At 33.1% G+C, this 14,758-nt stretch overlaps 1 protein-coding gene across 2 annotated transcripts in view; it reads left to right on the top strand.

The window, feature by feature from the left end:
- The first annotated feature begins 4,106 nt into the window (after positions 1 to 4,106).
- The window catches only part of LOC138707856 (ubiquitin carboxyl-terminal hydrolase 15-like), a 136,535-nt gene continuing 125,883 nt past the window's right edge, over positions 4,107 to 14,758 (top strand). For both annotated transcript variants that reach the window (XM_069837842.1, XM_069837841.1), the window contains exon 1: positions 4,107 to 4,226. In XM_069837842.1, coding sequence (XP_069693943.1) covers positions 4,132 to 4,226 — 95 coding nt within the window. In that variant the 5' untranslated portion in view covers positions 4,107 to 4,131. The remainder of the gene's footprint in view (positions 4,227 to 14,758) is intronic.

Genomic DNA, 14,758 nt, shown 5'->3' with positions numbered 1-14,758 from the left:
ATCGTATAACAGGCCTATATCACAGGTTCCTTGACCGATAGTTATGGTTAATCTAATTTTCTTCTATTTATGTGTTTGGTAAAATTTGATTTGTATGTAGGCCTGTAATATTTATCATCTTGGTTTTGTTTTTTTTTTTTTTGTGTTTTTAGAGTTCTTAATTTGTTGCAAATAGTCGTGACACTTCCGTCAGAATATTGATAGTATTAATGATTTAGGCCTAATTTATAAAATTAACTTAAAATTATGATTTCCCTGCAACAATAATTATATGAATTTCCTTCTTACCGACCCAAGAAATGTCTTAATAGTGCAAGTGTTTTGAAAGTAATTCGAAAATTTGGCATTGGTTGTTATTTTAGGTAGAGTTTCGAGTGTTAATAGATTATGGGAATAATAATAACAGTCTACATTTAATTTTGAGTCTTTGTCACGAAATAATTGTACGTCGTGTTTGAAATAGAGAAAATACCAAATTAATATTACTGTACGGTACGCTAGTTCTGAGTTGTATCTTTATCTGATACTGCAGAAAGAGTGAGCCTAAGTAGTAAAATATAAATTCTTTAATTCACGGTATATTTTGCTAAGAAGATCCATCAGCATCAATTTTTTATGCTTTAAGTGTAAAAAGTTGTAATTTGCTGCTAAAAGTTTCTTTTCAATCTCAACCATCCCAACAATTCGCTGTATACATCTCTGAATACAAAACGCTCTACTGTTATAAACCATGCTCGTTTATTTTAAGAAAATGTTATAAAAACTGTATACGGTAACAATCTTATTAGTAACAAGGGCTTTAATCAATTTTGTCTCCTGTTTTTCTGATATTTTATAATTGGACGTAATCCTTCTTGAACTCATTTAGAAAAGTAATGAAACCCATAGGCTATATATGAATCCTCACAGAATCACAACTCACAATATCCTTTTTTTTTGTCAATTAAACAAAAACTTACATCTGACTAATTACCATTTGATAGAATTATTTTAAATATGCCATCTTATTATATTTCTAAATATTAAGTAATGACTGTTTTTAAATAAAATTGTTTGTTCTATACTAGTTTATGAATTATTAAAGAATAAGTAATTTGCTGAATGTAGTGAATTATGACTTCAGAGGGCTCTATATATCAACGAGTAAAGAATGCCACTTACCTAACTTCTGTAAAGAATTAAATTTTCTTGTCTTTAATGTATAATATAAAAACCATTACCTATCTTATTTTGTTTCCGTATGAGACAATTAACCACTAGGAACTTGTACCATTGCTAAAAATTCTGGAAAAGCTGTCTTGAAAGTAAAAACTTAACTTAAGCTGTGTCCTCTAAAGCTGTGGGTATTAACAGGAAGTGCAATAATCTGCTCACAAAACATTTAAGCAACATGTGGAGTGTTTAAATACGACAAAAAGGTCACTCACAAACACGCTCACAATATAAAAACTGTAGGCTATGTAAAATTAGCAGTTTTAATACGTGACAGAATTATATTTCCAAAAATGATGTAGAAAATGTTTAGACCTTTGCTTAACGTAGAGTTGTGTTTTCTTCTTTTTTAATGTATGTAACCTCTCCTTGCTACGTTTAGGAAGTGCAACCTTGCCGTCGCCCCCCGCTCCCTATGCTGCTTCAGATAACACAACTTAACGTATTCAATCCTCGCGCCACCAGGTCAAACGTAATCTCATTGGATGGCGGAGACCCCCACCCCCGAATCTTTAACTCTCTCTAGCTCGTTCATATGTGCATTGCAGAATGTAACATTACAGATTGAAACGTATTTCAAGATGCTCTTTCGAGTGGTGTATAAATTGTTTAGAAGTTTTCTTAACATTGAGTGATGTTCCTTTGTGAGACCAAGTTCTTCAGACGGGTCCTCTCAATTTTCGAACACTCAGGATAATTTCTTACTCGTTTCCGTTGGGTGAAATTGAGGACTGGATTTTACCTGGTAATGTTCTTCAGCTCGACGTCCTAAGCTGGGGTAGAAACAGGCCATAATCCAGACGCTAACTGGCGAGTAGAAATGCCGGAGGTGTGGTGAGACATGGCTAAGCATAAAATAGCGATATAAATGAGTTTTATGGCTATTAATTTTCAGCCAGCTGATTACTTGCAATTAATGCACTGTGAATAAAAACGATTAGCTGAGAAGCACACCGATGCAGTGTTAGATGCTTTTTAAAAGTTATTGAGTTATTTTAGTTTTATTGAGATTAGTCAGAATGATGGACTTATTTCATATTATTGATAAGAAGATAAATTGCCATATTATTAAGACAATATTGGCAAATTGCGAATGAGATAGAGGAATGAAATTAATATCACGCGAAACTAGATAATATAAATGTAACATTGAGCGCGACTCCAGCATTACAGTAACAGTTACTTCATTGTCAAACGTACCACAAACTTTGTCTATAAGCCTTTGGCAATTTTTATGAACATATATGAGCGGTAAAATCGCGGGCACCTGGGAAATTATATTTGTCAATTTGATGCTTTTCGAATTTTAGTGAGTGACATTATTATATTACAAACATATATGGAGAAAACATGGTTAAGTTTGTTCTAATGGCCTGGGAGGTAAAACAGTAAGCTGAATCATAAATATAGTATGGTGCAAAATTTCGGTATAGTTTTACTATAAGGCCAACATGAAGACGTCTTCGAGTTGGTCATTTGTTCTTCTAGCGAGTGTATAATTAAAAAAATGATATATAAGCAATCTATATTTTCAATGATTTCAATTAAGAGTCCGCATGCATAGTATTTTCTTGGTGCATCACCAACATAGGTAGCAAAATATACTGCATTGGAATAGAACATGCCAGGAACTTGTCTGAATATAACAACATGAATTTTGTGAACTCTGGTTATAGGAGACTGAACAATGATATATCTCGCTGCGCCTCCAAAATTCGCTATATGTTTTCTTTAATTCTGTGGTGTTCGGGTAAAGGGGTATAAGTCAATTTTTTTGTCCAGGTGGAATTTTGTTCCCCAGATGAACACACAAGTTAAATTATACAAGTGGGTGTGCAAAAATAAAAGATTACTAGCAGTTGATGTGTTTTATTTGTGTAGAAAATTATTTGCAATAAGGGTTCCAAGTTTAATTTTCATTTATCCCCGAACTCATTTTTATGACTTATCTCCCTTTACCCAAACACCACAGAATTATGCAGGAGAAAGGAAAGGCATTGTCGCTTTTAATTCCCTTGATATTCGAAGCTAGTTTCGGTATTTCAATAATTACAAGAAAAATGATGAAATTATAGGAATTAGTGGAATGCGTGGGTAAACACAAAAAGGAAACTATTATTTTGCAACGAAATACATGGGAAAGGCGAATGGCCTGAAGATTTGACGGAGACAGTGTTGCTGCCTATGAACAATCGGCGTAAGAGATCTATTTTCCGTGTCTGGAATCTTTACAGTTAGTCGGCGCATTTTGGTGGAGACGGAGAGAAACGAATTGGCGGAGCCTAGCAGTGCGGGAGTGTCTTGCGGACGGCATCGTCTCGCGGTCGCTAAGGAGTAAGATACGCGTGACAAGGTGATAGGTAGTGTGACATCTTAACTGCAGTTGAATTAAGATATAAATCTCTCCAGATCTCTTCTCTGCAGTAACTCGCTCCTTTCAAGGAATTCATCCCCCCAGAGCAGTCATTGGATTAGCCACTTCCACTCACCACTTGCGCAGAGGATTTGTTTCCGTCACCTATACTCTACAGAATCCAGACATGGAGTATAGAGGAAAATAAAGAAGTGTATATAGTATCTGTGGACCTAGAAAATGCTTTTGACAGAGTAGATTGGAATAGAAAAAAATAGGTGTGGATTGGAAAGAGAGAAGACTATTCTGTAACTTTTTCATGAAACAACGAATCAAAGTCAGGATAAGATAAGAAAAGTCAAAGGGAAGTGGAAGAGGGCGAGGTGTACGACAAGGATGCCCATGTTCATTGGGCAGAACCAGAGCTGGCAGAACAATATGAATGAATGAATGTGATAAATTATCGCATGGTTGGCAAGTCTGAATTTAGTATTTGTAGGCATGGAAATGGACTACGTCACATCCGTACTGTCATTCTGAGATTCAGACGATTCAGGGAGAGAAAAATGGCAGAACATGTGGAAGCAGCTCCAGCTCTTCATGTGCAGAAGCAAATAATACAAACGCAAATAGGGAAGGCGATGGTGAAAGGGCAAACATGGTAATTTTTAATTCGAATATTAATTCAGTGACGAAGTAAAATCTGTTATTTATTTTGTTTTAGCGTATAATAGGCCTATATTCAGGTCTTTTGACCGATCGTTGTGGTTAACCTAATTTTATTCGACTAATATGTGTGGTGAAATTAGATTTTTATGCATAATATTTATTTGGGATTAAACCTTGCGGTAAGATGTCGGTATTTTACAAGGTATGTGGGTTAGTTGAGGGGATATCTAAGTGACGTGATTTTAATGACTTAAAATCATTGAAGTCTTTTCACATATTCCTCGGGCTAATGTCACTTAGATATCCCCTCAACTAACCCACTAACCTTGTCACATACCTTATAGAAGACCGGCGTCTTCTCGGAAATTACCAGTCTTGCCATCATATTTTTCTAGGATTCTTAAGGTATGCATCGACTCTAGAAATGTCAGATTTCTTAAACATTTCGGAAAATGTTTTCGCCTTATCTGGAAGCTCATTTCTTCTAGTTTTCAAAACATATATAACTTGTACCCGCTATAGTTCTGAATACCGCGTAAGTACTTACGTGCAAAGACTAAAAATAATTAAAACACTTGTTTTTTATTGATGGGACAAGTACATAAAAGAGAGATGTCTGCTGAACCAAAAATAAGTAATTCAATAAAGGAATAACGACATATGAGCCGTTCAGAGCAGAAGTGGTGTAAGTCAAATTTGGGTAATGAGGTTTAAAGTAAAAATTCTGTAAAATACAGCGCAAAGTAGCGATTAATATGTCCTTCGTGCTATCCACTGACTACTAATAATTTAAATAAATTGAATATTAATTGTTACTTTGTGCTGTATTTTACAGAATGTTTACTTTAAACCTCATTACCCAATTCTGACTTACATCACTTCTGCTCTGGACGGCTCATATGTACTTACACGGTATTCTGAAGTCGTTTCCTTGTAGCTATTATGTCAATAATTTCATAATTATTTGGACATTTATAATATAAGTGCACTATACTTTACGCTTTCTTCAGTGTCTGTTTTCTCCTATTTCACATTTTCCGACATTTATTATCCTTCTGACGGACAAAAAGTAGACATCAATTTGGGGAAAAGGCTTCATTGAGGTACCAAATTAAAGCTTAAACATGTGGCTATGTTGTAAACTAAAATTATTATTTTTAATCGATTTTAATTATTTTATTCTAAAAATATACCAAAAAAAGTATTATATACACATACTTAAGTGCTTATATAATGCGATATCTTTTGAATGGTTCAAGATAAATTATTTTTATATGTTACATATTCCATAAGTAGGGTATCATTTTGGCGAAAAGTTTCACCCTAGGTCAGTTTCTTATGGAGTTATGTCGGTGGAAAATTTAATTAACAAAAAAAAAAAAAATTCTTTGCCCCCCCCCCCCCCCCATATTCGATTTTCAAGTTTGAATTGTATAAGTTGCTTAGTTTACTCCCGAGAATTATGTCACCAAAGTTTGAAAGACATTAAGGAAAAAAAATGTAGATTTTTAACCTAAGAGTCGATTTACATCTTAATTTGTTGGAAGTTGCTTTGACACTTAAGTCAGAATTTTAGTATTAGCATTAACCATAATACGCTGCTGAGTCATATGCCGGTTTTGTATTCACCTTATTTTTGTTCTCTCTCTTGAATTATCCAACGTACTTTTGTCAGAGTCTGCAATGTATTTCTTTGAGTTCATCACAAATTCCCTAAATAGTTCACTTCGTGTTAAAATGTTCATGAATTGCATTTACAGGGATTACTGGTAGGCACTATAGGAAATATTTAAATTATAAGCTTTTATCAGGGCATTAAATAATGTAGAATGTGACAGTAATGTTATTATTTTATAGCCTTCGTTTACATTATTTATTAAATCAATACAAATATATATGTAAAGCTGTAAGTATTGGTTCTGTCCATTCGAGAGAAAAAAAAAAAAACTCCAAAAATTTCTGATTTTTGCCCCAAAATTTAAAACATTAAGAAAAAATGAGTGGAAAACGTTAAAATTTGAAATAACTTAAAAAAAAAATCTTCCAACTTTTGCAAGTAAATTTAAAACAGAAAAATTCTTTAATACAAAATACTTCAAATCTAGACAAGTTCAAAGTTAGCCTATATTTCAATTTATAATAACGATCAACTGAACATTCCTAAGCTAATATAGTCCTAGTCTAACCGTACATAAGGGTATGTACAAGACGGAGCCTGGCTGGTTACCGAGCTGATCGCTCATAACCTAGCTGGTCGCTGAGCAGAATGAGTTTGTTTGCACCTCCCAGTCAATGTAGCTGAACTTACTCTGCTTATTCAAAATTGTCTTTAAAAAACAATATCAATTTGTAAAAGTACCAGGATGGATTGTATTGGTCATCAGGTTCTCTTAAACATACCTTAAGATATTTGGGCATTTTCAGTACGGAAATAACCACGTAAATAATTCCATTTCTCTGGAAAGCATCTTTTGTCATAATAAAACCCCTTCATTAAATCCCATATAGTTAATTCTGATGCAAATAGAGCATTGATCAAATAATAAGTATTAATTGCCATTAGGTCAGTACCGATAATTATATTGTTTCTAAAATCTTCACTTTCTGTAATATATCAAATATTCATTTACAAAGTTACTTATTATTGGTATCCATTTCACACCACCTCATTCTAATGCCGAGATTAAGAAAGCATGGGGCTCTGTCTCCATGCCCCCCCCTCCCCCCCAAGTACCTTTATGGCATGTGAAGGAGCTACCTTTACCTTTATTAATATCCATTTCAACTCCTACTTCATCATACAATTTCACATTAAGATATGGGGTTTGGTGGTCAGGTTGAGCCTGATTCCAAAATATGTAAACATTGATTATCATCTGAAAAATTGTTTTTAGAATTTGAAGTCTTGAAAATACATCACATTTATATCAGTGCATTATTAAATTTTATATATAAAAATCACACATACTTCAGACCATATACTCACAAACACAAAACCAAAGGTATGGATACAATACGTTTCTTTGAACCCAAGTGTTTAACGATCACTGCTTTCAACCATAGTACTAATATCGGCCCTAGAATTTACAACAAATTAATAAAGAAATACACACACCTAATTACCTCCAACAGTTTGAAATGTAAAAATGTATGTAAGCAATTTGTTATGAGTAATGATTAATTTTTAGATGTTATTATATTGTAATTTATGCATCTACATTTATTATGTATTGAATCCTACCCTGAACATGAGAACTCTCTCTTTGAGGGGAGTGCTAGAATGTTGTAAATTTACAATTTTTTGTATTGTATTTTTTTTTGGCAATAAACATTATTATTATTATTATTATTATTATTATTATTATTATATTATTATTATTATTATTATTATTATTATTATTTGAAATTAATCTTTCACAATCCATTATACATGTTGAAATAGCAGTAGGCTTTTAGCATGTGGGGAAGTTACAGGGTCTCTGGTAGCTGGTAAAATGAGATCCATTCTACCAGCTATCAGTGGGTTAACAGGCTAGGTAGCAATTGACTGAACAGGCCTTGTCTTGCACAGCTCCATTGCTTAACGTTCAGACATTCCTTTCAATCAGGTAACCAGTCAGGCTCCATCTTGTACGTACAGTAACCTATGTCAACGATGAAATAGTTCAGTAAATATCAAACTATCTACGATCACTTATCTCACATTAATGAAAAAGTGGATACATTTCTCTCACTTCCACGAAAAAATAATGCATTCACGATGATCTGGATATGTCCTCTTGAACATCAACTCTGCTAAATATCCGGCATCCGTAAATACAACCTCCACACAAACCACCATCACGAGACTTAGAACTACATGCTCCTTCCATCACCAGAACTAATCTCAAAGTGAGAGAAACAAAATGAAAACAATCAAATTAATGTGACGTCGTCAAACATCGATTTATACATGTGCCACTCGCGACACATGTGCAACCCTTTACTTACAGTTAATGCTGGAAATTTCTAGGAGCCATGAACAAATATGGTTGTTTTAGAGAAGTACTGGCTATATGCTAGGAAGAAGGGTATTCATTGAACAAGGATGAAAATACATTGATCTTAATTATGCTAAAAACTGTTTCAGAAAAAAAAAGATCTTTCAGGGTGAGGGTGGTTAATTAATATTGGTTACCATTAAGCTAAGTTTTATTACATTTTATTTACTTTATACATACAATAAAACCTGTATTAAACGACCACTGCTATTTCCATGAAATACTGGTCTTTTAGAGGGATGGTCTCTCAATAGGGGGAGTTATTTTACACCAATAATGGATTAAACCTTTCTATGTTAATGAAATAAAAACGTGGAAAATATTGCCAATAATAAAAGCTTGAAATCAGAACTTCATTTCTTATTTTACGTTATTTTTCCAATTTTGTCCTTTGACTCCCCTTCACGAAATCATAAATTGAACTCTAACTTTTTTACATTTCCTTGAAGAAGTACCTAATTTCTCACGCTTTCTATTCTGTAGGTGAATTCATGACATTCAATAACACTTCATGAAATTGATACTAAAACTTTGTGTTGTACTAGTAGACTATATTGTAAATCTCGTCTGTATATATTTCATCTAGACTGTGACTATAAATTAAAACTTTATAACAGTATTAAGTTTTTTGACCTGTTCCATATTCTAGCTCTAAAGCAATGTATGAATACCATGGAATGTTAATAAATACAATACAATACAATACAATCTCATTTTCAAAACTATTCTTTAACGTGTTAAGAAGTTCATTTATATGTTCTCGATTCATAGAGTCTTTCAGTGGTGCCGATTGTTGAATTAACTCAATATTACATAAGGCTTGTTCTAGTCACATTTTTTCGGATTGAAATTCTCTCTTGACTTCATCCTCGTCATCGGTGAGTTGATCACCAGAATTTTTTTAATAGGTAGGAGGAAAAAAAAATAAATTATTGGACTATAATTAACAAGTAACGATTTGATTTCTAATGTACAAAACGAAAAGTAAAACTGTCATATGGCATGAGAAATCTTACTTTTCAAGAAACTGTTAAATAGCAATGTAAATAACCCTTCATCATACCTCAGAGGTCGTTTACAAGTGGTCATTGTACCTTTTTCGTAGCAATGGGCATTCAACGTGATTACAGTATCACTTAACAATGTTGCCAAACATTATTTTAACTTCTAGTACTGTACTAATTTCTTGGAATTTATTTAGGCTACAGTGATGTAATAAAATACTAAATTGTACATTTTAAAAATACAGTACGGTCTTTTAAAAGGAGTAAAATTAAGGAAATGGCTATTCAGTCACTGGTAGGTGGTCGGGGAGAGAGGTGGTCTCTTAAAAGGAGTGTGGTTTACATTAGTTCTATGGATTTTTAATTCGGTTCTTTAAAAAATTGGTCTTTAGGAGGAGTGGTCTCTTAATAGGGGTGATCTTTCAGACAGGTTTTACTGTATTTGAAGTAGATGTTTGTATTTAGTTTTGCACATATTCACATGAGAGTTTTATGTATTGTGATCGTGCTAATATTTTTGTATTAAAACTAATACTTAAAAGTGGTAGACCCTATGAATATTATAAAGTATTACCGAGTAGTACATAATGAGATTCTCATAAACTTGGCAAATAGCCAACAGTAGACCAACGTTATAAGTGAACTTCTGTTGGAAGGGAAATTGTAAAATAATATACAGAGTGTTCTGAAAAAAGTTTCAGTATTTACAGATGAGGCAGTATGTGTAAGAACAATAAATAAAAGACCTACAAACATTGGTCCTAAAATTAATATTTTCTGAGAAATCAGCAAATGTTTACCAGCATCATAAAAGCAGCATATCTTCCATTGTGAGCTATTTGGCAAGAAACAAATGAGGAAACAGAATACAGCCATTTGTCACTGTGTATTACACAGCATTCCTTTGTTTGTGTTTGTATCAAGATGATGCTTAAGGAGACGACAGTGCATTAGAGTTCATAATCGTACTATTGTATGCAAACTGATTTTACACTCCTGGAACCAGCCCACATGAAGCCAAGCCAACATGGGTCCTAAAATTAATATCTTATGAGAAATTAGCAAAATGTTTACCATTACTGTAAGAGCTTATCTTCTACTATGAGATCGTGGGCAAGAAACAAAACATGCTCCTATTCAACAGATATGAAACTAACTTACCTGGGTGGTACAGTTATATTCATACAGTAGTACGATTATTAACTGTAATGTACTGCTGTCTACTGAAGCATCCTCTTGATACAAACACAAAGTTATGCTGTGTAATACACAGTGACAAATGGCTGCATTCTGTTTCCTCATTAGTTTCTTGCCAAAGAGCTCACAGTGGAAGATATGCTGCTCTTGCTGTGATGGTAAACATTTGCTCATTTCTCAGAAGATATTAATTTTAGTACCCATGTTCGCAGGACATTTATTTCTTGTTTTCATGCATACTACTTCCTCTCTAAATATTGTAACCATTTTTTTTTTTCAGAATATTCTGTATATTGATAGGCATTCTGCTGGCCAAATTCGAAGGTCGTTTTTTTCAAACTTAACATTTACAAAATTATAAATTGTCAGGAATTACATATTTTCTTCTATTTTATTGTAGTATTTTATACTTATCTGCCCTGTGAGTATTTGTCACATTATTGTTACATAGCTAACATGTTACAAAATATAGTTTTAGTAATTATGTAGTATTTATTAATTTTTCTTAATTATAGTTTTACAGAAGTTGTTTCACAAAAATATATAATGTGGCATACTGATATGTGCTGTTTCTGCAATCTTCTATTCAAATAGAGATTTGAAATAGACAACAATTTTAAGTGCCTAAAGTCTTCCTTTAATGATTATGATGAATTGTGCTTTGTTCGTATTTTAATGCAAGGCTACAAATACTTAACTTTAGATGTGTTAAATTATCTTTAAATGTCTTAAATTACTTTACACCATGTTTCCTTCATCACCATAAGTGATAACATGCCCTCAACATCAGTGTTTCTGACTGAAGTTATCTTCTTATTGAAACAGAACGTTATATCATCTTAAAGACAATGGCTGAGGCTGGCACGTGAAAAACCTTTATTACATCATTTGATTTTTCGTAACCATATCTTTCCTCACCTGCTGGTCCAAGGTGTCCATTATACACTTGAAATTATTATTATTATTATTATTATTATTATTATTATTATTAAAATTTGTGTAATCAAGATATATGTTTTATTTTATTGTTAGATTATAAATGTAATTTTTAAGTTATGTAAGTGGTTTAGAAATATCAATCAACTATATGATAATTTCAGGGTATATTTCAGAATTTTATATAATATTATGTCTTAGAAGTGGTGGCTACTAGTATATTACACAATATAAGTGAGACATTACTGTTTTTTTTTTTTCTATTTGTAAGCTCCAAAATAATGTTAGAAGATGAATCTCACTTCCGTGTTTGATGTTTCTCTCCAATTGCACATCTGCTTCAGTATTAAGAACCTAAGAAGTAAAAAGTACCTACCTAGGCAGAAAAAAAATCCGAATTTTTTTTTTTCTTACCCCAGGAGACTGACATTTGATACTCTGAAGAAACTTTACAAATACACAAGAAACGTGTAAATGGTGTAAAATATTTTATAGACGTCCTACATTACGCTTTTGAGTATACATTTCAAAATAGTGGACCATATAATTAAGAAATAAAATTATCGTGGTGTCAGGAGTTTGAAATTCTTGTAAAAAATATTGGAACAGACAGTCCAGGAGGCTGACATTTAAGGAGTTCTTTATTTTTTATTACCACTGTATGAAATATTTAAACAGTGATTTGAGGTGGGAAATACAAGCCTACAGCCATAAAAGATGTGCAATTTTTTTCAATCTTCCTTTGAAGTTAGTTTTCGCAAGAGTGGTGTTGGACTTCAAATTAGCAACATTTGAGAGATTCACGCATATATTTTTTATTTTTACTTCGGGAAGCATTGCTTTGCCATGATTATAACACCTATTAATATACTGGATAACTCATTATTTCATTTTCAGAAGAAGTCTACACTTCATTACTTTCTGTGCAGAAGTCTTATAATTGTAGAAGTCCGAATTTTTTCCCAGTTGTTTCACTGTTCCATAACATGCTTTCATCATCCAGTGTGCTCTCAAAATAGCTGAAAGTTAGAATTTATAAAACAGTTATATTACTGGTTGTTCTGTATGGTTGTGAAACTTGTACTCTCACTTCGAGAGAGGAATAGAGATTAAGGGTATTTGAGAATAAGGTTCTTAGGAAAATATTTGAGGCTAAGAGGGATGAAGTTAGACGAGAATAGACAAAGTTACACAATGCAGAACTGCATGCATTGTATTTTTTACTTGACATAATTAGAAACATTAAATCCAGAGATGGGCATGGCATGTAGCACACTCAGGCGAGTACAGAAATGCATATAGAGTGTTAGTTGTGAGGCGGAGGTAAAAAGACTTTGGGGAGGTTGAGATGGATTTGAGGGAGGTGGGATATGTTGGTAGAGAATGGATTAATCTTGCTCAGGATAGAAACTGATGGCAGGCTTATGTGAGGGTGGCAATGAAACTCTGGGTTCCCTAAAAGCCATAAGTAAGAAAGATCCACTTATTGTATCCGTCACCTGGGTACCTTTCGATAATATATTTCTGTACCCTCTCAGCAAGTCGTAATTGACAAGTGTTAAGCAGTTATTTCCTTGGAGCCTAATTGAATTGGTGTATTCTTGAATCACGACTGTGCTCCGCACAGATGTTCTCAGTTTCTAAATTTATGTTTTACAGCATTTTTTATATGTAATTGGACAAACAATTGTTTTGTGAATTAAAAAAATGAATATAATTAGACGCTTTCAGTGTGTGATCATTAATAATTAACCAGAAAAATAAAAAAAAATAACAAAATTATATCCAAAAAATAACTTGAAATATGAATCACAACTGTGAACTACGCGACCACTAATGTTGCATTTGAGATTGCAACTACTGGAGAGTTAAACATACTTTGTATAGCTCAGCGATTAATTACACAAATTGTCTTGATATGTACTTGCAAACTGCCTTGCATAACAATTAGAAACAAAATTGAAGACATGAATTCACAAATACCCAAAGTCTATTGAAGTAAATTATTCAGGAGAGCAAGAAAATTATATATGCTTGCCGTATAAAAATAGTGAAATGAATATTTGCATGATTATTGATTAAAAAACAGACTTAGAGTCGGACTTTGGATATTCCTTTTTAAAGGAATACAACATATTATGTCAAGTAAAGTCAACTTCGGTAAATTTGGACTTGGAATGTTTGTCAAACCAGGTCTTCAGATCAACTGCTAATATTTTTGATTTACTCGAAACTATAGCACTTTAATTTTTGCCATTAATCCTGCTATTGATATTACATAACCACATCTCATAAAAAAGGACCAAATTCACATATTATGAAAATGGTTGGATGCAGCAGGTTATTTTGCGTTTTCCTCAAATTTGATTATGGTTGGTATGGCCAATTTGTTATGATGCTACTCATTTGCTTTCTTCAGGCTCAGACTAATTTTTTCCCCTTTATGTGCTGTGAACTAAATATTGGCGTGTACCAAACCCAGTATCAATTTGGCAGAACTACAAATGAATTCATATATAAAAATTTTGCAGAATCTTCAACATTTTATATTTTATAAAGTCTCATTTATAGACATTTAATAAAACCAGTACTTGAAATGTGTAGCTGGATGTCGAATTGTGTAGTAAACATGTGTAACTCGTTTTCGTCCAAAACTGCATATGCCTTCTTTTGAAAAAAAATTGTCAGTTGTTTTAGAAAGGAACTGATTTAGTCTTGCAAAGCGTGTGAAGTGGACAGACAGAATAAGAAACGAAGCTGAATTGGAAAGAATGGATGGAGAAAGAATGATGCTGAAACTGATCAGAAAGAGGGAAAGGAATTGGCTGGGTCACAGGTTGAGAAGAAACTACATTTTGAAGGATGCATTGGAAGGAATGGTGAACAGGAGGAGAGTTTGGGGCAGGAGAAGATATCAGCTGATAGACGACATTAAGATATATGGCTCATATGAGGAGACAAAGAGGGAGGCAGAAAATAGGAAAGACTGGAGAATGCTGGGTTTGGAGTGAAAGACCTACCCTTGGGCAGAATACTATGATTGAATGAATGACTGAGTGAATCTCCAAATTGCAGTACTTTATTAAGTGTACTGTGATCTCAGTCTTATACTTCGCATTACTGACAATCACCATCTATATATCGGTGGCTGAGGACCAGACTGTTCTAAGTCCAACTTTTTATAAGAAAGAAATCTGTGTTTCATTTTGTTCCAGTTCTTGTCTGCATATATGAATCGAACAAAATTGTAAATATCTCTCTCCATAAGGTTGCTATGAAGCTATTCCAAATTGTTTCATGAAGCTATGAATGTCAGGAGCTTAAAATAGCTCTCCTGAAAAAAAAAA

This window comes from Periplaneta americana, chromosome 10 (genome assembly GCF_040183065.1).
Source record: "Periplaneta americana isolate PAMFEO1 chromosome 10, P.americana_PAMFEO1_priV1, whole genome shotgun sequence".
NCBI lineage: Eukaryota > Metazoa > Arthropoda > Insecta > Blattodea > Blattidae > Periplaneta > Periplaneta americana.
This window is presented reverse-complemented; position numbering and strand designations above follow the sequence as displayed.